The sequence below is a fragment of the Agaricus bisporus genome (genome assembly GCF_000300575.1).
Source record: "Agaricus bisporus var. bisporus H97 unplaced genomic scaffold AGABI2scaffold_9, whole genome shotgun sequence".
Taxonomy (NCBI): domain Eukaryota; kingdom Fungi; phylum Basidiomycota; class Agaricomycetes; order Agaricales; family Agaricaceae; genus Agaricus; species Agaricus bisporus.
Genome location: NW_006267372.1, coordinates 970,488 through 991,686, shown reverse-complemented (window position 1 = coordinate 991,686; position 21,199 = coordinate 970,488). Strand labels below are relative to the sequence as shown.

The window sequence follows — 21,199 nt, the reverse complement described above, 5'->3', positions numbered from 1 at the left end:
GCATCAAAATATCAACCTCGGTCCGACAGGTCTGTCTACAAAAAAAATCCTGAGTGAGTGTATTGCATTATTGCGTACATGTATTAAAAGAAAGTCATTCGTCAGTAAGCCCGGGTAACAAAAAAAAATATGTGCTAAAAACAATGCGATTATCCTTATCCAAAACGGGAAAAAAAAATAAAAAAAGAAAGACAAAGTGAGTTTAATGTTCGAAAGAAGGTCCCCAAGACGATGTAGGGAAGAGAGAAAGCATTAGATAAGAAAACATGGTGGGGTTATTGCAACATAGCCTTTGAAAGTCTAGAAGGTCCGAGTCAAAGGGTAGATGGTCCACAGCCCCTCCCCCTCTCTTAGAGGCGGTGATTCCGGAGCATGTGAAAACCGGAGAGAAAGATTACCAAAAACGAGACCATGATGCCTACAAATGCTGGGTGTGCGACTGCGGACATGAGGCTGCCATTTTCTTCACATAATGAACATGTCCAACCTGATAATATCTTGAGTTATAAGACCCGAGAATTAGGGATGCTGACTCACCGCTTGCCAAAGGGGTATAAGGCAATGTCGTGTATAAAGCAAATTTCAGTGCATTATAGGGTGCTAGATATCCACCCCGCCTCCCTGCACCTGGTCCTCCTTCGGCCCATATATTGAGGGTATATGTACCAGGGCCTAATGGTAAACTCGGGTTATTCTGTTGATAGGAATAGATGTCCCATGTAACTGCTGTCGCTTTGCCGTCAATAATTCCATCTGTTGGTCCTACAGGGTATGTGTTGCCGTTATCGCCTACGGCGGAAACGGTGAGATGCGTTGGGGATGCAAGAACGTCGGTGAAATTCCAGCCGAAAGTGATCAGTTGATTGGGGGCGATTTTGTAGTAGGAGGTGGCGGTTTGTGGGGGTTGGGTGACGGAGAGACTACCGACGGCAGCGGTCTGTGGGATATTGATGGTGGTCGAGGTCGGTTGGTTACCGTTTTGGCCGTTTTGTCCATTCTGGCCGCCATTCTGACCACCGTTCTGACCGCCGTTCTGGTCACCATTTTGTCCGTCGTTCTGGTCACCGTTCTGGTCACCATTTTGTCCGCCGTTCTGACCGCCATTTTGTCCACCATTTTGTCCACCGTTCTGCCCACCATTTTGTTGTCCGCCATTCTGACCTCCGTTCTGCCCACCGTTCTGCCCTCCATTCTGACCGCCGTTCTGGTCACCATTTTGCCCGCCGTTTTGACCACCGTTTTGACCGCCATTTTGACCGCCATTCTGTCCACCGTTCTGACCACCATTCTGACCACCGTTCTGGTCTCCGTTCTGGCCTCCATTTTGACCATCACCTCCAGCCGGTGGGTCCTGTCTCTTTGTGAGGGAGGTCGTGAGGATATTGGGAGAGGACATCGAAGGAAAGGAGAGGGGAAGAGAAAATGAAGGTGGTGAGAGTCGACAAACGGCTTCAAGGAGACCGTTTCTGATGGAGGCACGTGGAAAGCGTGGAAACAAATTTCCATTTCTGACTATATTAAGTATTTATGATTTATGAAGTATCCATCTCATCAGTGCCGGTCACTGTTTCTTCAACGACAAATTTCCTGACATCTTCCTTGGTCCATGCTGTCGTCCCCCGCCTAAATTTGTAATCACGCTCTTTTTGTACTCTCTGGTTTGGCATATCGACGTTTCGTAGCATTTCTGTGCCGTCAGCCGTGATGATACATGCATCGACGTTTGAACCGGACCCTAGATCGTTGAAGATACCGGCCGAGATGGCTAGGATGACAAGGTCGAGGGCTTCCTGCCTCTGTGGAGATGTGGTCAGCAAATGAGATGACGTATTCAGAGTGATCGCGTACCTCCATGTTGGCTGACCATTTGCTCTCGAAAACGGCCATGGCAGCTAAACTACCAGAACCCATGGTGACATATGGAAGTTTGTCGGTCGAACCGTGAGGGTGGATGGTGAAGAGCTGGGGTCCTGTGGGATCTACCCCTCCGAGGACTAGTGCAGCGCCAATGTGCCCTTGATATCTGGAAAGGAGAGATGAGCTGAGGGCTGTCAAACCCTGTTGGACATTATTATTACCTGAAGAGGGTTTGCTTGAGCATAGTCATCGCTGTCACCACTCGTGGTTTTCTACCACTCTGGAGGGCGTGGAGTTCCATGTTTGAGGATATGAGAGCGGTGGTGAATTCGGTATCGGCAGCCGTTCCTGCACCACAACATCGGATACCTTCCGTGATAAAATGAATCTGCGAGCGAGATTGTTAAGAAAATGAGATGAGAGATAGGATGGAGATACACGCTTTTTCACAGTTTTTGTCAGCGACGATGGGACCCTCTGTGGCACGGGTATCTGCACCGAGAACGATGCCATCTTTGAATACGCATCCGACGATGGTGGTGCCGGTGCTTGTGGCCTTGGGCAGAGGGACGCCCTTGTTGAGGAGGAAGTTGTTCCTAGAAAGACATGAGAAACATAACCAAGAGACTGTTAAAAACATACCTGTTGCTATTTGAAAAGTCGAAGCCTGGGCTGCGATAGACGGACATGGCTGCTGAGTGGAGAGATCGGCCATGTCCACCTTACGCGTCCATCTCTCTGTCACGTGCCCCGCGCATGTTAGATTAGATTAGATCCATTTGGCACTTACCCATGGGCCACCACCACCATCTCATGCCTGTTCAGGTCACCATCACCCCCCACACCCAGCAGCCCCTTGTTTCGCGCACATATCCCGTGCGGGAGGACCTTAATGCTACCATCAACAAAGCCCACATAGCCCAGAAATCTTGGAGTAGAATTCCAGTCAAGGATCGCGTCGCCATCGGCCGTCGATTCATGGTCAGCACTCATCCAATATCACCTGGATCGTCTCTCTCATGCACACTAGGACGAATTTAAGAAGATGTCTGATGATATCCCTCTAGAGCTGACAATGCAAATGGGCAGGTGCGCTTACTCGCCTCTCCTCTCTCTTTCCTCCGGACCAATCATAATGCTAGGCCTGTATCTCAAGGGCCAGGCGAGATCGGCGGTTTCCTGGAACGCGCAGAATATTTGTTATCCATTGCAGAATCCTCACTGGCAGATGTCTCATTGAAAGATACAGATAAGCCAGGCTTTCGGCGATTCATCAAACGAGTTCCCCTTGGCGTTGTTCTGGTCATAGCTCCCTGGAAGTAAGCAACGTTTCCGAATCGTCCTACAAGGAGGAAAAATAGTAATGCCTTTCAAGCTTTCCATATCTAACTTCAATAAATTCCGTAATTCCGGCTATCATGGCTGGAAATGCCGTGATCTTGAAACCCTCTCCTCAAACGCCTCTAACCGCCGAGAGGTTCGCTTTGGCGCTTACTAAAGCTGGCGTTCCCGAAAACGTTATCCAAGTCGTACACTTGTCACCTGCGTTGACTTCATATGCTGTTCAACATCCTTTGGTGAATTTCGTGTCTTTCACTGGAAGCGTTACGGGAGGAAAATCTATCATTCAATCAGCGGCAACAGCAAAGGGCTTTAAAGGAGTGGCCGTCGAAGTAATGTTACTCTTTTTCTTCAAAGCTTGCGCTGTACTTACGGGTGGACCCTTTCCAGCTCGGAGGAAAGGACCCGGCATATGTACGGCCGGATGCTGACATGAAGTATACCGTTGCTGAACTCGCAGACGGTGACCACTGTTCACTGTTTTAATGAAACCGAATTCATCCTTTCACCAGGTGTTTTCTTCAACTCGGGTCAAAGCTGTTGTTCCATCGAGGTATGCAAGCGATCCGATATAGTGGCGACTCGATATTTATGAGCCTAGCGCATCTATGTTCACGAACAAGTTTATGAAAAGTTTGTGTCCGATTTTGTCGAGTTGGCCAAGGCGAGTCGATAGGAAAATAACTTATAGAAGAAACTGACATTCTACAAGATGTACAAGCTAGGTGATCCAACATCCAAGGATACCAATTTAGGGCCAGTCGTCAGCTTGGCCAGTGCAGAGCGGATTCGTCAACAAGTTTCTGATGCCGGTGAGAGTTATTCATTTGTTTTGAAGCGCTGCGTTGACCATGTTCCAGTCAAGGCTGGTGCCAAAGCTTTGATCCCGGATGATTTGTACCCTATTGCAAAAGAGTACGTTTAGATCTTAGCGTTACCATTCACTTGCTTGAATCATTCGTCCAGAGGAACTACCTACGTTGCTCCGCAAGTTTTGGTGGATGTGAACCATAGTGAGTTCAGAACCGTCTTACTAATAACGAACAAGGCTGACGATATAATGCAGGTATGGATGTAATGACGGTACGCACATCAACTGCCAAGCTGGCGGTGTCTTACCTTTTTGCGTAGGAAGAAACATTTGGCCCGGTCGTCGGGATACAGAAAGTCTCTTCCGATGAAGAGGCCATTAGACTCATGAACAATTCTCCTTATGGACTCACTGCATCTGTTTGGACTAATGCGGAGGCGAATCCAGAGTCTGAGCGAGCGTTTCTGCGTATCGTTGATGAGTTGGAAACGGGAACTGTCTTTCTGAATAGGTATGTGCTTTTTATCCTAATAGTGAAATAGTGATGAACACTCAATAGGTGTGATTATTTGGACCCGGCTTTGGCTTGGACGGGTGTGAAGGATAGTGGAAGAGGAGTGAGCTTGAGCAAGTTTGGTGCGTGCGACTGCATGGTTGGTGTTCTAAGAGGGTGTTGATTTTCTTTTTGTATTTCAAGGTTACGACCAGCTGACAAGGGCAAAATCGGTTAATATGAAGATTAAGACTAATTAGGGCTTCTCAGTATTCGCGTAAACAAAGTGTTTTATCTGATGTGGGGTAGAAAATCATCTTAATAGTAATGTGGTTCTCGGAGTCTTCGGACGTCGCAGAATCCAAGGCTTGCTTAGTCACGTGCGCAAGTCAAGATGAGTTTCATCTGGTTGATTAAACTCGACGATGAACTCGGTTTCTCTCGTCGCTGAGCTCCCGGGTCACGACGACCGCGCGTGGGCAGTCGCCTGGAATCCATCTCGTCCTATTCTTGCCTCTTGTTCTGCCGATAAATCTGTTCGCCTGTATTCCTATTCCTCCAGTGCACTCAAGTTTGACCATGTCACTACTATTCCCACCGGCCATGCTAAGACAGTCAGGTCGATAGCTTGGTCGCCATCTGGCAAAACTCTCGCGACGGGGTCATTTGACTCTAATATCGGTATATGGGAGCAAGAGAATGTTGGTGAAGATGAGCTTGGCGCTGGTGAATGGGAGTGTATGACTATCCTTGAAGGGCACGAAACAGAGTGCAAGGGCGCTGCTTATTCGTCCACTGGGACGCTACTGGCGAGTTGCAGTCGGGATAAAACTGTTTGGGTTTGGGAAGGTCAGTTATTAAGTCGCAAGACGAGTTTTTGAAAGCTTGTTTTTTTCTGATATTAGTTCACAGTGCATCCTGATGCTGATTTTGAATGTTTGGGTGTCATGATGGAACACTCGCAAGATGTGAAATGCGTTGCATGGCATCCTTCAGAAGAGGTCATATCCTTTATTTGTCTTGTCATTTTTTTTTTGTCACTCACATCCTATGTTTACCAGTGTAGATACTCGCATCTGGTTCCTACGACGATACCATAAAACTACACATCGATGATCCTACAGAAGATTGGTATTGCTTCACAACGCTTACAGGACATACGTCTACCGTTTGGTCTCTGGCTTGGTCACCCAAGGGCAGTTATCTGGCTTCAGCTTCTGATGATAAGACTGTACGCATCTGGAGGCGGACGGAACAATATAAATGGGAGACTGTCCTCACTATCAATGCGCATGATCGGACGATCTATGCTGTCAGTTGGTCTAAAGGTCGGCCCAAGTCCGGAGCGGGTGGACTGGGTTGGTTGGCGACTGCTGGGGGCGACGGATCAATCAAGATTTGGGAGCTAACGGTAAGCCATCATATATGCCCCGATAGCTGACATCGCGTCTAACGAAAACACTCAGGAAGAGACAGGGTCGGAACCTTCAATTGCTCATCGCTTGATAGCAGTTTTACCTTCTGCGCATGGAGTTCATGATGTCAATGCTATCTCATGGTGTCCGAGGGAAGGGATGGAGGATGTCTTCGCGACGACAGGCGATGATGGTGTAACTAAAGTCTGGAGGGTTGTACCAGGCGAGTGAGTGTGTGCGTGACTGAAAATTGGCTTTCGGGTTAGAGTCTCTTTTTTTTATGGTAGATTCACATCACAGTAATTACAAATAAACACACGCCTATGTGCTTCAACCTATCTTATCATGTCGTCTGATTCACTCTTTTTCACTTTGCCTCAAGTAACGCAGAACAGAATCGATTCTGCTTTCAAATCTGTGACGAGTGATACTGTAAACTCGGTAAAATCGCCATTGGCGGGTGGCTTCGTACGTGAACAAGGATTCGAAGGTGGTTTTGTTCGCGATGAAGAACAGGCGGGTGGTTTCATTCGCGATGACGTGTCTCCTGGCGGTGGTTTCATTCGAGATGAGGAGGAAGACTTGAATGCGCCTACCCATATTCCTCTTTCGAAGATTCCTTCTGCCTTGCAGGTCTTGGACCTTCCACCAGATGACCATGAGGTTCTCGCTGTTTTCCGTAATGCTGCTACTGGCTGGACCTCTTCCAGTAACAAGATTGAAACACGCGAACTAGAAGATGGAGAACAGTTTGTCAGTAAGGATGACTGGAGGTCTGTCTGTGCGGTCCTGCTTGAACATGACTCTGGTGGTGATGTAGAAATGGCGGGTCCGAGTGGTGAATCTGATGACGAGTATCAAGAGTCAGAAGATGAAGAAGGGGATGGGGATGAAGGGGTCAATGATGATGAATATACAGAAGGTCCTTCGAAAACTACAGCTCGACGGCGCACACGACAGTCTATAAGAAAATCTTCCTCGCTTTCGCCACCCCCTTCACCTTCTTTCCCAAATTCAAAAGACTCCAAACAACGTAAATTGACAAGTCACCAGCGTGAGGCTTGCATCAACGCTTATGCCTTGTTTTTTCCTTCAATTCCCATCGAAGAACTACATGCCCAAAGAATAATGATCAAAGACATTCAAAGAGTGGCAAAGCTTTTGAATGAGAAACTGAAAGCGGAAGAAGTTTGTTGTTTCTCTGGTTAATCTCCTCTCGAGCGTGCTAATGTAATCATTCAAGATGGTTGAAATGCTGGAGACGTTTTCAACGTCTCCTGATAAGTCAATGAATTTTGATGATTTTTGTCGTATGATGGTCAAGGCCAAGTTGGCATGAATGTGATAGAGGAGATAGATATAATTTGGAAGATTTTTACTTGTTTCCAAGTATCATGTATCCAATGTCCATTCATTGCCAAGTCCGTATCGATTAGGGGTTAAATCACTTCGTTGTGGCTTGTGCTCCGAAGAGCCGCTGGTTCGATTCCAGCTACGGACACTCAGCTCGCAATGTAGATATTTTGCTGATCATAATAGTATGTCACTCTCCTACAGAACATTTGTTTGGCCTGCGCTGTCAGTGGCAAGATACCACTACCCGGATAGCGGTACTTTCCCACGAATTTGTTTTTCGCAGCAATGCTCAGCAGGTGTAAGTATATTGAGCAGTGCATGATAACTCGAAGACTAAGGTGTCGCAGGTTCTGGTAGCTTTTCTTCAAGTAGCTCAGTGACAACGGCATACAAAGTATCAGTTATCTTCTCGATGTCTCCACGCCTCTCATCTACAACTGACACGCCCATATGCCCTATTCTGATATATCGATCTTTGACGTCAGCGAGCAGTCCTCCAGCCATGACCACACCCTTGGCGCCTGCTCTCTGGAGTATCTCTGTGGCGGTAAGACCTTCAGGCACCCATACAGCTGTCAAACCAGCGGCTTCAGCACCTCGACTGGTCAGAGTTTTCATTCCCAATTGTGCAGCCACCGCCCTTAGTCGCCTAGCAGCTTTCCTATGAGCCTCAATTCTCAATGCGAGCCCCTCTTCACCATTCTTCATTATGTCTTGCAAAGCTTCTGTCAAGGCCCGAACGAGATTAACAGGTTGGGTACCGAAGTACGCTGCTTTTCCGGCCATGTAAGCTTCCATTATCGGAAGCCATTTTTGCCAGCTGGCGTAGTAACCTTGTATGGGAGAGGTGCGGGTGGAATATGTTTCAAGAGCTCGCGGGCTGGCAATGAGGAGTGAAAGACCTGGGAGAGCACCGATAGCTTTCTGGCTCGCCGTTAAAACGACGTCGATACCCCAAGCGTCCATCTTGATATCTTCACACCCCGCGGAGCAAACTGCATCAAGGACAATCTGGAGGCTTTATTGAGTCACAGAAGATTTCTACGGTTAAGTGAAGGCCTAACCAGAGTTTGAGGTGATACCCTCCTCGCCACTGCCGCAATACTTTTGATATCGGACAAAACACCTGTCAAAGCACATGACGTTCAGATCTATTTCCGGGTGAGGGGAGAACTGGCGACAGACCAGTTGACGTGTCAACATGCGTGACCGTAATCAGCTTGTAATTTTGACCAAGCAACGCAGATTCCAGGTCTCCGAGCGGGACCGGTTCTCCTAACGAAGGAGCTTTGAGAGTGGTTACTTTCGCACCGTAGGAAGTCAAACTGCAGAACATCTCAGAAATATAACTATCAATCTGTTACCCGCAAGTCTTCTACTTACCAGCTGCTAAACCCGTCCCCAAAGTACCCTGTGCGCAGCACGAGGACTCGGTCACCACGCTCGACCAAGTTTGCGCCAACCTGGAAATGAGTTAGATGTAGCAGTAGCCAAAACTTTTCATCCTCCGCACCTGGTCCCAACCCAAAGTCCCACTACCCGCAATTATGAATGGTTGGCCTGACGCCGAACCTACAATTTTTCTAGTGCCGGTAAAATTTTTGAGGAACCCGGTATTATTAAACTAGAAGTTACACTTACTTGGATAATAATAAACCCTGTTGGAAGATGCGAGTAAAGTCGGGGGAAACATGAGACAGGGGAGGTTGAGCGAGTGCTTCTAGTACATTGTTCCCGACCTCAACTGGGCCCGGAATACTTCATAAGAACCCAAGTTAGATCGACATTGACCTGAGTGTTCTAGATGAATTCTCACGCGAGAAGTCTACTGGTTGGTTAGATAGAATCATGGTGACGACTGAGTGTAAACCTACTTGTGGCCTGGTTGGTCCCTCTTTTTCGAGTTTGGTAATTGTGGCTTTGGGGATGACATTGAAGGTCTCTACGCTGTCGGAAACTTTTGGATTATTTCCGTTGGGATTTCAGAAAATACGGGGACCCGAGTGGAAGAATGGTTTCGTTTAAAAGAGTCATTCATCGCCGGGGTCGTCGGGGGGGAGGCCATCAGCAGTCAGCAGCATTTAGGGGTCCTGCTTGTCGCGATGATCGCGTCATTCTTCCACTGTCCAGCGAACAGAAATTTCGGCTAAATCGTCAATGCCTGACTTTGCCTGCCACACGAAGTCGGACTAGTACACAACCGTTCCGATCGTCACTGAAAAACAAAAAACAATGAGTTATTGGCTGTTATTGGCCATTGGAATGCAGTGTTTGAGACTGGTTTCACACGGTTTGCTGGAATTTCACTGACTATCCACGACGTCGGACAATTGGCTTTTAGTGGGACAACTCCTATCATTGTTGGCTATACAGACAGGATCCCAGCGGAGAATGGACATCACAACTGACATCCACTGATCACCTTTTTCACTGTTTCAGCGTGGATCCGAATAACATGAACTGGATCCAGAGCCCAAACAAGCCGCGTCATGATCAACCGCCTCCAGCTCGGACTCTCGGGGAAATGTCAGCCATCGCGGTCATAAATAGGACGGGTGATGTGGACGCAAGTAAGGAACATAAAAGCATGGCACGGCCCTCGTGGCAAATATCATGCCGTTAATCAATCGAGTAGCATTGTAACATTCCTTCATCACATGCTTTGTGATTTCTCTTGCGATTGCTGTGTTGGGCGCCCAACTCATACACCGTTCAGTGCGAAATTTTTGCTCAAAGGGTTTTTCCTCTTCCAGCTTCACCCCAGTCACTCGATTATCCCAGCCGTTCAATTCTCACGTCCACTTGAAGCCTCATCCTCAAGACTCGCCCTCCTCCATTATTCATTACCTCCTTTAGGGGGTGGGAAAGCACAATTCTATATCGCGGATGGAGGCTTATTAGGGTTAGCTGATGTACTTGAAACCAGTTGAATATCGTATGCTTCGAGGCAGAGCCAGGGCCCTAAACCGACACCGAATCACGCTTTGACTGGGTTCGGGCTGTATAGCATTTGATTCTCAAGCGTACTCACGTCTATGTATCTGGAAGTTCGTACTTGGGCTGGATTCCGGAATCTTTTAGGCAACATCCACGAAAGTGGAATGATTCTACCAAATTTAGGGCATATGCCCACTGCAGCTGACAAAGATATAGGGCTTCTGAACGGACAAAAAACTCCAAAGGCCTCAAACTCCGGCCACGAGGATATCCCGTCACTGTCGTCCCTATAATCCACAGTGTTTTGGATCGTGACCAGGGGATAACCTGGGATAACCCTGTCAAATCTCATCTTCCCATGAGATCCCATGAGATCCCACGGGATTACGGAAGGGGTGGGGATATAGGCACTCAGTATCGCTAAGTAGCTGTGATTGGAGAGCCGCTAACTATATATGATTTCCATTCAGAAGTCTCCATCCTTCCGCCCTCCCCACTTTCAATATGTCCCATGCGAAGTCCCTTTCCCTTCCTAACGAGAAACATGAGTTGGAATCCGACGTTGCTTCAGAGATCGACCTGCTAGCCTTCCACGAAGAGCATGCAGGACGTCTTATCATTGATCCAGAGTGTGTGGTTCACTCATCTGCTTGCTGATAATTTGACTGGATCTGAACGGAATTTCATAGAGAGGCCAAGATTGAGCTTGGAGAGGCTGTTGCGGCAAAACTGAAGCTCACAAAAGACGGGAAAACGGTTCTTTGGCCCCAACCAACTGACTCGGAAAACGACCCTCAGAATTGGTCGTCGCGTCGCAAGCACCTTCAGCTCCTCATAGTGACCTTGGCAGCCATTGTTCCTGATTTTGACTCTGGTATCGGTACGCGATGGCCTGTTCGTACTGAAAACGAAGATTCTAATGTCGTTTCGACGTTCAAAGGGATCGCATCTCTGTTTCCATTAGCTGCCCAATATGATACGACGGTGGATGAGATCAATAACTTGACATCGAAGTAGGTGTTCAACGTGTTTCTGAAATTTCTCACTGCTCACGTCTTTCCAAGCTGGAGCATTTTTTTGTTGGGTACGGTTTGATTACGTTGTGCGAACGATGGCTCATGCTTGTCTCTGCTTCCCAACAGGCTGGGGAGGACTCGTTGCGGTAATGATTATTAGGCGATATGGCCGCCTACCTGTCTTGTTCTGGTCTCAAGTATGTTTATGTTTCTTTCGAACCTCATGACTTATTTCATCATCAATAACCTGCATTTAGCTCCTTGCGGCTGCTTTCCTCGTCGGGTGTACGTTCGCCCCGACTCTCAAAGTCTTTACTGGTAAACTATTTCGTTGTTATCACCAAATCCCTGCTCACTATAATGTTATAGCAATGCGATGCTTGACTGCTTTCTTTGGGTAGCTTATCTTTTTTTTTCCGCCGTCAAGTGACCTAGATACTTATCATTTTATGTTAGGACGGCTCCTCAGGTGACTGTAAGCTAATGTTTATTTTACTTTCACACTGCAGAAGGTTCAAATTACTTTAAGGGGCTATACGTTGTCACAGATTTGTTCCCCTTCCATCTTCAAGCTCGGAAAGTAAGTCGTTGATTATAAAGTGCGATACGATGAATGCCAACAATCTACATTCACAGCTGAATCTATGGACCATGGGTTTCATTATCTCCCCGTTCTTGTCTCCGTTTCTCTTTGGTTTCCTAGTAGCTCGGACGACTTGGAGGTGGGCGTACGGAATTGGATCTCTCTACGGACTCTTAGTGATTTTGCTCATCGTGTTCTATGGTGAAGAGACGTAAGCGTTCCTGTTTGTGGGGTTTGAAGCTAATCTCAGACGGGTCATTCCAGGATGTATGACCGGACAGTCAGGCCGATACCTGAATTACCGATGAAGGGTCTTGGACGTAGAATCGAGACGTTGATTGGAATTACCGGCTGGAAAATGGCAAAGTATCGTACGTCATGGAAAGAGTCGATTATGTCTCCCTTGGATGTAGTGTGGAGACCTCATTTGATGATGATCCTTTGGTTTGAGGTAAGTGTCTGTGTTTCTGTTAGCGAGGTTGCACACTCAATTCCTATCTTCAGGCAATGTTATTTGGCTTTGGAATTGGTATCAATGTAAGGTGTTCAAATTGAATTGCTCCGTCTATGGTTGATAACCTCAACACGTAGGTTACCAATGCTGTATTTTTGGGTGAACCGATATCAGAGGGAGGATACGGATTCAGTCAGTTTGGGATTGCAGGTAGCTATGCGACTCCCATAGTGTGTAACATTCCATCCCCCTCGCCTGTTATATCCCATTGATTGTCTTCAGGTGGCCGTCATAATCGGAGAACTTATTGGTCGGTATCTCAACGATTGGATCATGAGAATTAGTATCCGTCGGAACAAAGGTGTCTTTGAAGCTGAAAGTCGTCTATGGTGCGTCGTCGTCATCTGTCATCTCAGTGGGTTGTAAATAATACTCCTATCCAGGGCCTGTTATTTCGCGATGCCATTGTACCTTTGTGGATTCTTAGCCCTCGGGGGATCGATTGAACATCATCTGAATATTGGTGGCTTGATAATGGGTTGGGGAATTGCTGAGACTTCTATTATGATCAATACTGTGGCTGTATACGCATATGCCAATGATTGTTTCCCCAAACACCAGGTGCGTACCTTTCGCTAAAATTGTCTGAAACATTGGTAAACTTGGGAACCAGGGCGAAATCAGTGCCCTGATTAATTTAGCGAGAACGTTGGGGGGTACGTACCTTGACTACATATTTGACTGCACGTTTATGACTGTGACTGGCGGATCTCAGGTTTCAGTGTTGCATATTTCCAAGTGCCGTGGGCAAAGAAGCATGGCGCCATTCAGACGTTCGGCTGTGAAGCAGCGTAAGCCGTTACTGCTGATTATGCAATTGAACGATGCTCACCTGGTTAATACCTCAGAATCGTGATAGGATTATTTTTCTTAGTAGTGCCTGTACTACAAATTTATGGCACGAGATTGAGGGTATGTGTTTTCATAATTTTTATTATTTGTACCGCCTCTAATCAACCATAAAGGCGCGGTATTCTCTGCATTAGTTTGGATATGATTCGGAATGATAGTGGAATGATAGTATTTACGTTGATGTCTCTCATGTCTTTTTTGATTTAATAATGAGCTTTCTTTCTATTAGGCTCAAGTTCAGCTTCAGGTTACTGGGATGACTAGAAAGCCATGAATATTGGGTTAGCTTGAACGCGCCAAAGTTGGTAAGGGCTTCCGCAAACTCGAAACCAAGTGAAGCTTCGTCTATTTACGGTGTATCAAATGTATTCGTGTGCTAAAACAAACAGATATACCCACCCCAAATCCGGGACCGAAAATTGAGTTGTGATGTGAAAGAATTCTTGTATGCAGGATTCACACGTGGATCCTGCGAGAAGGATGGTGAGCACATGACGGTTGAAAAACTGTATAAACTTGGTTCAGAATCCGACGGAGGTTTTTGGGAGCAATGTGGTTCATACTTTGTTACGAGGGAAGAATCTTCACAGGGAATATACAGAGTGACGTAGCTATACAAAAGTCAATAGTGATTTTCACCCGGTCAGAAGGGAAAGCGTCGAAGAGGTAAATAATGAGCAAAAGCCAGCGACCGTATCACAACATCGTCCCATGTTAGACGGCATCGATTTTTTGAACATTTCTTCCCCGCTAGCTTCTCAGTCGTCATGTTTTCGAGCGCTCCGGTTCATTGGCATATCTCCTTCGCCGCCACAAATTAGATTACCAGTCTGGATACCAAAACAAAGTCTTGAACCTCGTTCCGCGCGTAGATGGAGAACAAGATAATGGCAGCAGCCTGCAGGATAGCTTTTAGCTTGATCGGTCGTAGTAACACAGCTCCGAGGCAATCAGAGTTAGAATGAAGGCATATGTAAATTGAGGAGGTGAGCGGAAGCTGGACGGGCATAAATCGGAACAAGCAGCGGTAGACCAAGCTGTACATTGACGAGGAAAAAGGCTCTATAATGAGCCTTTGTTCGTCATACTGACAACATTCTAATAATGCGGGCCTTGGTTAACGCGATGAGTAAAGAGTGCAAAAATAACCGACGCCAGCGGGAGATGTCACACTTGTGTGACACTCATGTTTTCGCAACGCGCGCTCACATCTTTGGCTCGCCGCGGTGGACAACAAACAGCGCGTCATGGACGTCGAAACTTTAGTCAAACATTGAAAAGGCAATCTCAGTTTGGTAAAGACCGAAACACCATAGGAGTACGTTTTATGAGTGCTCTTCCGAAGCTTCCGAGAGGCATACTAATTAAGTGACTCGTTTTAGACATTGACACCTGCGTCTGCGGCAGTGTTCGTAGCTACTGGAGTTGGGCTGTACTTTTATTTTAGATATGAGAAGCAAAAGCTTTTGGAGGAGCGTGGTGAGTGTTTGACTTTTGATAACATTCACGCGGTGTGTTTAAGTTGTATTGCAGAAAAGGAGCGGAGTAGCCGACAATATGGACGTCCGCAAATCGGCGGGCCATTTTCTCTGACGCGTTCAACCGGGGAAACTTTTACGGAGAAAGATCTGCTCGGGAAATGGTCGCTGGTGTATTTTGGCTTTACAAATTGTCCAGATATATGTCCTGCTGAACTAGACAAAGTTGGTACCATTTTGAACAAACTCGGTACGGGTAGCTACATATTTTTTTTGCTCGGCTTTTTTTAAACTAACAAACGGCAGAGCCAGCGCTAGGCAAGACTTTTCTTCCGGTATTCATATCCGTGGATCCTGCGCGGGACACACCTGAGCGGGTTGGACGGTATCTAGCAGACTTTCATCCGGCGTTTGTAGGCTTGGTGGGGACATACGAGGCGATCAAGGGGGTGTGCAAGGCGTACCGGGTGTACTTTTCGACGCCGCCGAATGCGGACCCGCAGGGGGATTATCTGGTAGACCATTCGATATTTGTGTATCTTATGGATCCCGAGGGGCAGTTTGTAGAGGCATTTGGGCAGAACACGGAGGCGGATCAAATTGCGGCGAGGATCACGGAGGAGGTAGCTAGATACAGCAAATAGAGCCAAACAGAATAGGATGCCACTTCCGCACGACCTCTGCTCGCAGCTGCAAAATGCGTTTCGTGCTCGCAATGCACGCGTCGCCGTCCACCATTCAACGCAGAACCTCGGCATTCTCGGCATCCTCCTCCGCTCCGGCTTCATCTCCTCCGTCACCCGCGGCACCTTTGCCGCTCCAGACCCCGCCGCTTTTCACCGCGTCTCCGACTCCCAAAAGCGCATCTGGGCTGACCTGAAATACAGAGACGATCTCCCCGTTCTCAACGACATGGAGCTCATCAGTAAGCCCAGCCACAGAGTCTTCATGGACCTTAGCGAAATTCGCCTCATATGTTCTGGACGGCGGGCTCAAACTGTAAAGCCACTGGGGATGGGAGAGGTCGCCGTCGTCAGGACCAAGGAGAAGGAGCATGAGTGGCTCGAGGCGAGAGAGGCCCTCGCGCTCAAGTTGCCGGGAGAAGTCATCTGTCGTGCCCGCTAATTATCGCGTACGTTGTGCCACCACCAAAATTGCACGTTATTGATGTCCTAGTTTAATTTAGATGCCATTTTTGCTACTTTTGACATGACGCTCCGAGCCTCTTCCATACCTTCAATATCTTCAACAAAAGCCACTCCCAGCTTTATGCTTCCGATACCATAGGCATTTTATCCAAAAGTTTAGAACCTTAGTTCTGCCACTGCTCATGAGTAGGAAAAAGCAGCGGTAATACGTAGACTTAATGACCAGCCCGAGAATCTGACAATCTCGTAGACGCCAATAATCAATATAAATTTACCCGGATCTGGACAGCCAAGGAACTTCATTTCGATCAAATTCAATTCTTGTGAAATGAAGACATGTCTCAAACAGAGTACACTTTTGTTCTTCTCCTCTCCTACCTGTTTTTCTTTTCAACTTTTATTTAAACCAACAACAACCCGCATCCTAAGCCAACTAAATCCCGTCATGGACAGCAAGAATCCCCAGAGCTCGCAAAAATGGAATAAAGAGGCAGGCGAGAATCATGATCAGCCCCTCCCCGTTTATCAACTTTTAGAGGGTATAGCCAATTATACTGGCCCACCGCATACACAGTGGCGGCCTATGAACCATCAGCGGAGTCGTTCGAGTGGGTCGTTGGTTTATATCCCGCCTTCTCACAAACCATCGACGCTTATTGTGGGCGAGAGATCTGTTGAACCTAAGCTGTGCGAGAGGGAGGTACGTAGATTGAGGGAGTGGAACCGAAGTTCTCCGATACCGAGCAAACCGTGGATAGACAGAAAGGAAAATTCGAAAGAGGGAGAGAAAAGGAAGCTGATTGAGAAGATTGGCTCGGAAAAGGAGGTTGTGTAACGGAGAGTAGTGTATTCACGAATCTAACCGTCTTCCTCTGCACGTGATAAACGAATCTATCTCTGGAACTCAGAATGTCATTTCAAACAGACAATCGTTGCGTACAGTCTTCGCGGCCTCTCTAGAACCGCTACTATGGGCCCTACGACAAATTCTTGAACTATTGTCTTAGGAAGGGTTTCGAATTCTATGTCGTACCCCCTCTGATGTTTCAAGTTATCGTGAAACCATCGAGTCTCTTGTCTACTTTGTCGTATATGACGCTAGTTATGACAAGCCTGTCTTTCTTGTTGAGGTCAATGACGGGTTCTGCGACCTGGCCTTCGTTACCGCGCAGACAAGCAGATGCGAGACCACTACGCGTTAATGCTCCATGATTCCTCGATAACTCGTCTCTGGGGTCTCAGTGTACTTGGTACTTCCATGCGTGTTTACTGTAGCAACAAAGAAACATTTCGGTTAGAACCTCCCGTCAGTTACAGTACCTACGCGCGGAATGACGAGTACCGGAAGAACGTTATGAAGGAAATCAAAAGACAAAACGATACAGATACACCCATCCACCGCCTGGCACTTTCTACCGGTATAATTTTCCGATAGATTATTTTGTAGCTTCCATGATTCCCTTTGCCAGCGAGACGGATAATTTGTTTGTTGGAAACCAAGTGCTTCTGCTGCGAAATTACCCATACGACGACTATGACATCGCAGAATTCCACTCTCAACTCTATCCGACTTCGCGCTTCTCTCATCGTGGTCTGGCCCACTTTTGCTGTCGGTTTCTTTTCTCCCGAATGTCTTAACTCGGGCTCTTTTTCTTTCTTCCTTTTCTTATCGTTCGCTTCTTATCTACTAGGTCAACGTGTACTGTGCACTAGAGAATGCGTGAATAGATAAGCGGGCGGCGGACGATCTTGTTGCATTGCTGTACTCATGTTTAGAAGAAGACCCTTTGGGTCTTTTCATCATCAATCATATTCAATATATGTACACAACCATTCACAGTATTCACGAAGCCGTAAATGTCAAAACGCTCACACTGACTGCTGGTGCGTCGAAGGTGAATGATCGGCCAGTCTGGATATTCCTACTCTGAGGCGTGATGAGATTGGGGTTGTTGGGAGTGTTACTAGAAGTCCCGGATCCAGTCAAAACCTGTGCAGTCCCACTTGTTGCGACGTTGTTGAAGGGTAAATTGAAAGTAAGGCGAGAGGTACTACCACCGGTATTGGATACCTACGCAACGGGTGTTTACAACAGGTTCAAGAATTTGAGTGGAAGGGCTCACCTTGATTATAATTTGATTGTTTGATGTCTTGCGAACAACACTCCAGTGAAGTGTACCAGTACGAGAGGGAAGGGTACTCGGGAGATATTCATCACCGCGGTTCAGACTGAACAGTTTTTGGACATAGAAACTTGTCGATCGGTAGACATTTCCTGCACTGCTTGTTGTCAGAAACACATCGTTGGGTTATTTGCTCAACAACTCACTCAAATCCAACCAAGTTCGGGGTCTAAAAAGTTGGATCAGAGATCATGTACACAATACCTGAATGTGAAAACAAACCCATTGATGATTATTCACGTCCTGCAAAGTTCTCGTCAAAATTTGAGTTTAGAACGCCACTAGGTACTTACACCGAGCATAGGGGCATACGCAGCAGCGAACCTAGCAGTATCATGAATTTTCAGAGACATTCATCGCAAAGTGCACGAGTCGCACTTACACAATGTCACTATTTCTTTCCAATCCGGTCATGAAAGCAGCCTCCCCAGCAGCACCTGGTAATTGATATCAGTTTCCAAAATCATATATAATATCGAATGACGTACTTTGCATCGTTGGGAAAACAAGACGACCATTGGCAGGGGACCCGAAGATATCGTTAGGGTTGGTCGAGATGGCCGCATACTCACCCTAGGAATACGGTTATCAGTGCTACAGCTTGAAATCATTGAATTCGGCTCGCCTCAAAATACTTGGTCCCATCCCTCTGGAATCGATGATCTTCAGAAATAGTAACATTCCTAGTCACAAGCACATACCGCGAAGTTATCATAAAAGAATGAATTTTCAGCAAACCAAGCTTGATAGCAGAATTTGTCAACGTCAGCGACACCCTTTGATTGAAATGGAACTGACTGGGAGTTTGGTAGACGTGTACGTCATACTCTGTCGGTTTCGGGTTGAGGTTCGGATCATTGACGTTAGTAGTGGCGATAAAATCTGCAGACTCATCTGTCAGGAAAGACAGCAATGCAACTTGTAAAAGAGCGCACGGAGTTGTGGGAAGCGGTTCTTGAGAGCATTGACAAAGTTACGCCAACGGTATACGTAGGTAGAAGCTCCAAAGAAGTCCTAGGACCTGGTGAGCACTTTCCTCTTTTTTTCAAGCTAACTGAATGTACGTACCTCGTTTCCGATTTCTACGAATCTCAAATTAAATGGTTCTGGGTGTCCGAGGGAGGCTCTCAAAGCACCTGGAGGCATCGCTGATCAATTCAAAGGTTTTCTTATGTAGCTCCTCGCATACCTGGTCCGGTACTGCTATCACCAATGACAAAGTTGATCTAAATGAGGCTGTAAGTAATTTTTCTTTTAGTCAGCGTAGATACTTGCCTGATCAACTGCCTGGTCAATGAAAGGTTGCAGTTGGTTTTCAGGTACGCTTGTTCCCCCAAGTGCAAACCCTGTTACATGAAGTGAATATCGGGTGGATTTAGCGCTTTTATAATTTACCTGCCCAAACACCCATGATCGGCTCCACATTTAGGTCTTCGCACCAATGAAGGTATTCAAGGATACCCAAACCACTGCAGTAACGACAACCATAAACCATCAAGCATCCCTAATCAAATTCGACACGCACTCGGAATTCACATAGCCCCAGTCACCCTGTCGTCCTGTAGAAGTTGGCTTTCAGTGTGACGCACTCAGACGTTGAGTCCTTGAAATATATGTACCTGGGCGGGTTTCCATAGGCCCAACTGTAGCATTCCACTGCCACCTCGTAGCGACCGTCTGACCCTCCAAGTTATTACCTCCAGGGAACCTCCAAAACGACGGTCCCATTTCCGCCAATGTCGTCGCAATATCGACTCTCATGCCATTCGGACGATTTTTGAACGTCGGCGGGAACAATGACAACATTGTGAAATGGATGCTTTGACCACCGGCGCTCCCACCATCTAACGTAACGACGAAACGATTATTTGTATTGCCGGGAGTACTGGACGCGCGGATACTGAACGTCAATTTGCGCCAGGATGTCTGAGAACCAGACAAGTTCACAGTGGTGCTGCCGAGCGTTGACCCAGAAGATGACTGCAAAGACACAGTGGCGCTACCTTGGAATCCGGAAGAGCTGGAGAAACGATAAAAGAAAGAACCAGTATAAGTCGTTCCAGAAGTAACCTTGATGCCTGGCAGATCAGTCTACGATGAGTCGTTGCTTGAATAGTAGGCAAGGATAAGATATACCACCAAAGCCCGTGTTAGCGAATCCAACTCCCCCGGAGCGTCCATTTGGAAAGTCAACTTGAAGGGCGTTGGGTAGAGCAGAAGATACCGGAACGGACTCTCGGATGACCCTCAGACTCGCTCCATTGACAGCTTGCCATGCATTTAGAGCTGAGCTGGATCCAGGGCTGACTTGCTGGAATGCTCTGTTTTGAATTACTACAAATGCTTCGTGAGTTTTACAAGGTAAATCAATTATAACGTTGCTCCTTACACTCGGCATAGAGACCACCATCACCACTCTGCAGTGAAACTCATGAATAGCATTCTAAGCTGATCGTGAAATGACTCACATGCTATAAGCAGAAACTGAAATTGAGTAAAACAGTCATAAAGAGAAGAAAGTGAATATCACTGACGCTGATATCCTACAAAATTTGAAGCTTCGCAATTAGAAAAATGATAATTGTCAATGGTATTGAGCCCGACTCGCCTCATACATATAACCCCCTGCGTCAAGAGATCAGCCATACAAGTAAAGATGATGAATTCAAGGACTTACAAAGGGTCGATGGGATTGGATGACTAGCTGTCCTTTCGACATTCACCGTCACCGAAGATTGAGCATCAACCAGCCCAACTATCCCCAATAATGCGGACACGCCTAACAACGCAAGTTTAAGCATTGTTTGCCTTGAAGTGGGATCAGTCTCATTGACCGTCTTATATGTGACAAAAAGCTCCCGAGAAAGAACTGCATCTTGAACTGACGTATGTTAGGCGCACTGCGCCCGCTTCGCATTTTTTTTTAAATTCTTCCGAGCCTCATTGACGAGAGCACGCCTGTTGACAAACTCCATCGTGGGATACACCTTGGGCATATGGTCAAAAGAAGGAACGTCATGTGCGATAACCCAAGCATGATAGTTCTTCGAATTTCACGCGGGGCTCCGTTCATAAAGAGACCGTGCGGAGGGAATTCTCCCTTTCTCTCCAATGGGTTTAATAAGTATCTGTATAAAAGTATTGATATTGTGATGAAAGAGGGAAAACAAATACTGCCTTAGCGGTATATAAGATTGAAAGACAAATTACTTACC

The 21,199-nt window shown here is 46.8% G+C and overlaps 11 protein-coding genes and 1 non-coding gene across 12 annotated transcripts; 8 read left to right on the top strand and 4 right to left on the bottom strand.

Annotated features, from left to right (window-relative positions):
- Nucleotides 1-38: 38 nt before the first annotated feature.
- AGABI2DRAFT_194580 (hypothetical protein) lies at nt 39-1,423 on the bottom strand. Its single transcript, XM_006463871.1, has 2 exons — nt 538-1,423; nt 39-487 (listed from the first exon to the last, which is right to left on the bottom strand). The coding sequence occupies exons 1-2, from the start codon at nt 1,394-1,396 to the stop codon at nt 351-353; spliced, it is 996 nt and encodes a 331-aa protein (XP_006463934.1). The 5' UTR covers nt 1,397-1,423; the 3' UTR covers nt 39-350.
- Nucleotides 1,424-1,486: 63 nt separating this feature from the next.
- AGABI2DRAFT_194579 (hypothetical protein) lies at nt 1,487-2,561 on the bottom strand. Its single transcript, XM_006463870.1, has 5 exons — nt 2,500-2,561; nt 2,300-2,453; nt 2,079-2,245; nt 1,849-2,023; nt 1,487-1,796 (listed from the first exon to the last, which is right to left on the bottom strand). The coding sequence occupies exons 1-5, from the start codon at nt 2,544-2,546 to the stop codon at nt 1,533-1,535; spliced, it is 807 nt and encodes a 268-aa protein (XP_006463933.1). The 5' UTR covers nt 2,547-2,561; the 3' UTR covers nt 1,487-1,532.
- Nucleotides 2,562-2,653: 92 nt separating this feature from the next.
- AGABI2DRAFT_194578 (hypothetical protein) lies at nt 2,654-4,859 on the top strand. Its single transcript, XM_006463869.1, has 14 exons — nt 2,654-2,838; nt 2,888-2,946; nt 3,000-3,176; nt 3,233-3,530; nt 3,589-3,661; nt 3,711-3,751; nt 3,800-3,862; nt 3,911-4,010; nt 4,059-4,113; nt 4,165-4,211; nt 4,265-4,281; nt 4,330-4,520; nt 4,569-4,645; nt 4,707-4,859. The coding sequence occupies exons 1-14, from the start codon at nt 2,671-2,673 to the stop codon at nt 4,760-4,762; spliced, it is 1,422 nt and encodes a 473-aa protein (XP_006463932.1). The 5' UTR covers nt 2,654-2,670; the 3' UTR covers nt 4,763-4,859.
- A 68-nt stretch (nt 4,860-4,927) lies between these two features.
- Nucleotides 4,928-6,218, top strand: AGABI2DRAFT_208897 (hypothetical protein; the record flags this gene model as incomplete). The annotated part of the gene is made up of 4 exons (XM_006463868.1): nt 4,928-5,351; nt 5,415-5,503; nt 5,569-5,913; nt 5,969-6,218. The coding sequence occupies 4 exons, from the start codon at nt 4,928-4,930 to the stop codon at nt 6,146-6,148; spliced, it is 1,038 nt and encodes a 345-aa protein (XP_006463931.1). The 3' UTR covers nt 6,149-6,218.
- Nucleotides 6,219-6,262: 44 nt separating this feature from the next.
- AGABI2DRAFT_208895 (hypothetical protein) lies at nt 6,263-7,256 on the top strand (the record flags this gene model as incomplete). Its single annotated transcript, XM_006463867.1, has 2 exons — nt 6,263-7,105; nt 7,161-7,256. 2 exons carry the CDS (start codon nt 6,263-6,265, stop codon nt 7,254-7,256), a joined length of 939 nt encoding a protein of 312 aa, XP_006463930.1.
- An 82-nt stretch (nt 7,257-7,338) lies between these two features.
- Nucleotides 7,339-7,418, top strand: AGABI2DRAFT_t97. Its single transcript has one exon. It is a non-coding gene; the product is annotated as a tRNA-His (tRNA).
- Nucleotides 7,419-7,555: 137 nt separating this feature from the next.
- On the bottom strand, nt 7,556-9,206 carry AGABI2DRAFT_180088 (hypothetical protein; the record flags this gene model as incomplete). Its single annotated transcript, XM_006463866.1, has 7 exons — nt 7,556-8,284; nt 8,338-8,399; nt 8,459-8,598; nt 8,657-8,736; nt 8,787-8,856; nt 8,915-9,031; nt 9,148-9,206. The coding sequence occupies 7 exons, from the start codon at nt 9,204-9,206 to the stop codon at nt 7,607-7,609; spliced, it is 1,206 nt and encodes a 401-aa protein (XP_006463929.1). The 3' UTR covers nt 7,556-7,606.
- A 1,498-nt stretch (nt 9,207-10,704) lies between these two features.
- AGABI2DRAFT_225889 (hypothetical protein) lies at nt 10,705-13,235 on the top strand (the record flags this gene model as incomplete). The annotated part of the gene is made up of 18 exons (XM_006463865.1): nt 10,705-10,839; nt 10,900-11,090; nt 11,151-11,223; nt 11,275-11,294; nt 11,353-11,405; nt 11,484-11,544; nt 11,596-11,623; nt 11,683-11,701; nt 11,756-11,806; nt 11,863-12,020; nt 12,074-12,260; nt 12,314-12,346; nt 12,401-12,493; nt 12,546-12,652; nt 12,707-12,884; nt 12,937-12,979; nt 13,039-13,114; nt 13,172-13,235. Coding segments are annotated over exons 1-18 (1,560 nt in total), but the record flags the coding sequence as incomplete, so codon positions are not given.
- Nucleotides 13,236-14,279: 1,044 nt separating this feature from the next.
- AGABI2DRAFT_187347 (hypothetical protein) lies at nt 14,280-15,331 on the top strand (the record flags this gene model as incomplete). The annotated part of the gene is made up of 5 exons (XM_006463864.1): nt 14,280-14,304; nt 14,477-14,493; nt 14,558-14,654; nt 14,709-14,909; nt 14,960-15,331. 5 exons carry the CDS (start codon nt 14,280-14,282, stop codon nt 15,295-15,297), a joined length of 678 nt encoding a protein of 225 aa, XP_006463927.1. The 3' UTR covers nt 15,298-15,331.
- Nucleotides 15,314-16,092, top strand: AGABI2DRAFT_208884 (hypothetical protein; the record flags this gene model as incomplete). The annotated part of the gene is made up of 2 exons (XM_006463863.1): nt 15,314-15,785; nt 15,840-16,092. The coding sequence occupies one exon, from the start codon at nt 15,314-15,316 to the stop codon at nt 15,776-15,778; it is 465 nt and encodes a 154-aa protein (XP_006463926.1). The 3' UTR covers nt 15,779-15,785; nt 15,840-16,092.
- Nucleotides 16,093-16,246: 154 nt separating this feature from the next.
- On the top strand, nt 16,247-17,003 carry AGABI2DRAFT_120733 (hypothetical protein; the record flags this gene model as incomplete). The annotated part of the gene is made up of 2 exons (XM_006463862.1): nt 16,247-16,501; nt 16,809-17,003. The coding sequence occupies 2 exons, from the start codon at nt 16,247-16,249 to the stop codon at nt 17,001-17,003; spliced, it is 450 nt and encodes a 149-aa protein (XP_006463925.1).
- Nucleotides 17,004-17,572: 569 nt separating this feature from the next.
- Nucleotides 17,573-20,787, bottom strand: AGABI2DRAFT_194576 (hypothetical protein; the record flags this gene model as incomplete). Its single annotated transcript, XM_006463861.1, has 22 exons — nt 17,573-17,872; nt 17,925-18,081; nt 18,131-18,153; nt 18,207-18,227; nt 18,278-18,308; nt 18,367-18,421; nt 18,473-18,557; nt 18,610-18,633; nt 18,686-18,726; nt 18,783-18,866; nt 18,920-18,998; nt 19,053-19,120; nt 19,174-19,210; nt 19,260-19,330; nt 19,380-19,453; nt 19,510-19,543; nt 19,604-20,062; nt 20,121-20,318; nt 20,374-20,404; nt 20,519-20,527; nt 20,593-20,609; nt 20,662-20,787. Coding segments are annotated over 22 exons (1,952 nt in total), but the record flags the coding sequence as incomplete, so codon positions are not given.
- Nucleotides 20,788-21,199: the final 412 nt, after the last annotated feature.

Bases quoted from the DNA above. Each gene is read 5' to 3' on its own strand.
- AGABI2DRAFT_194578 (XM_006463869.1), top strand. From the start codon at position 2,671: ATGCCTGTTCAGGTCACCATCACCCCCCACACCCAGCAGCCCCTTGTT. The intron at 3,531-3,588 runs GTAATGTTACTC...GACCCTTTCCAG, and splicing joins TTAAAGGAGTGGCCGTCGAA to CTCGGAGGAAAGGACCCGGC. The intron at 4,521-4,568 runs GTATGTGCTTTT...AACACTCAATAG, and splicing joins GGAACTGTCTTTCTGAATAG to GTGTGATTATTTGGACCCGG.
- AGABI2DRAFT_194579 (XM_006463870.1), bottom strand. From the start codon at position 2,546: ATGTCCGTCTATCGCAGCCCAGGCTTCGACTTTTCAAATAGCAACAG. The intron at 2,454-2,499 runs GTATGTTTTTAA...ATGTCTTTCTAG, and splicing joins GACTTTTCAAATAGCAACAG to GAACAACTTCCTCCTCAACA. The intron at 2,246-2,299 runs GCGTGTATCTCC...TCTCGCTCGCAG, and splicing joins CTGACAAAAACTGTGAAAAA to ATTCATTTTATCACGGAAGG.
- AGABI2DRAFT_194580 (XM_006463871.1), bottom strand. From the start codon at position 1,396: ATGTCCTCTCCCAATATCCTCACGACCTCCCTCACAAAGAGACAGGAC. The intron at 488-537 runs GTGAGTCAGCAT...AGATATTATCAG, and splicing joins TTATACCCCTTTGGCAAGCG to GTTGGACATGTTCATTATGT.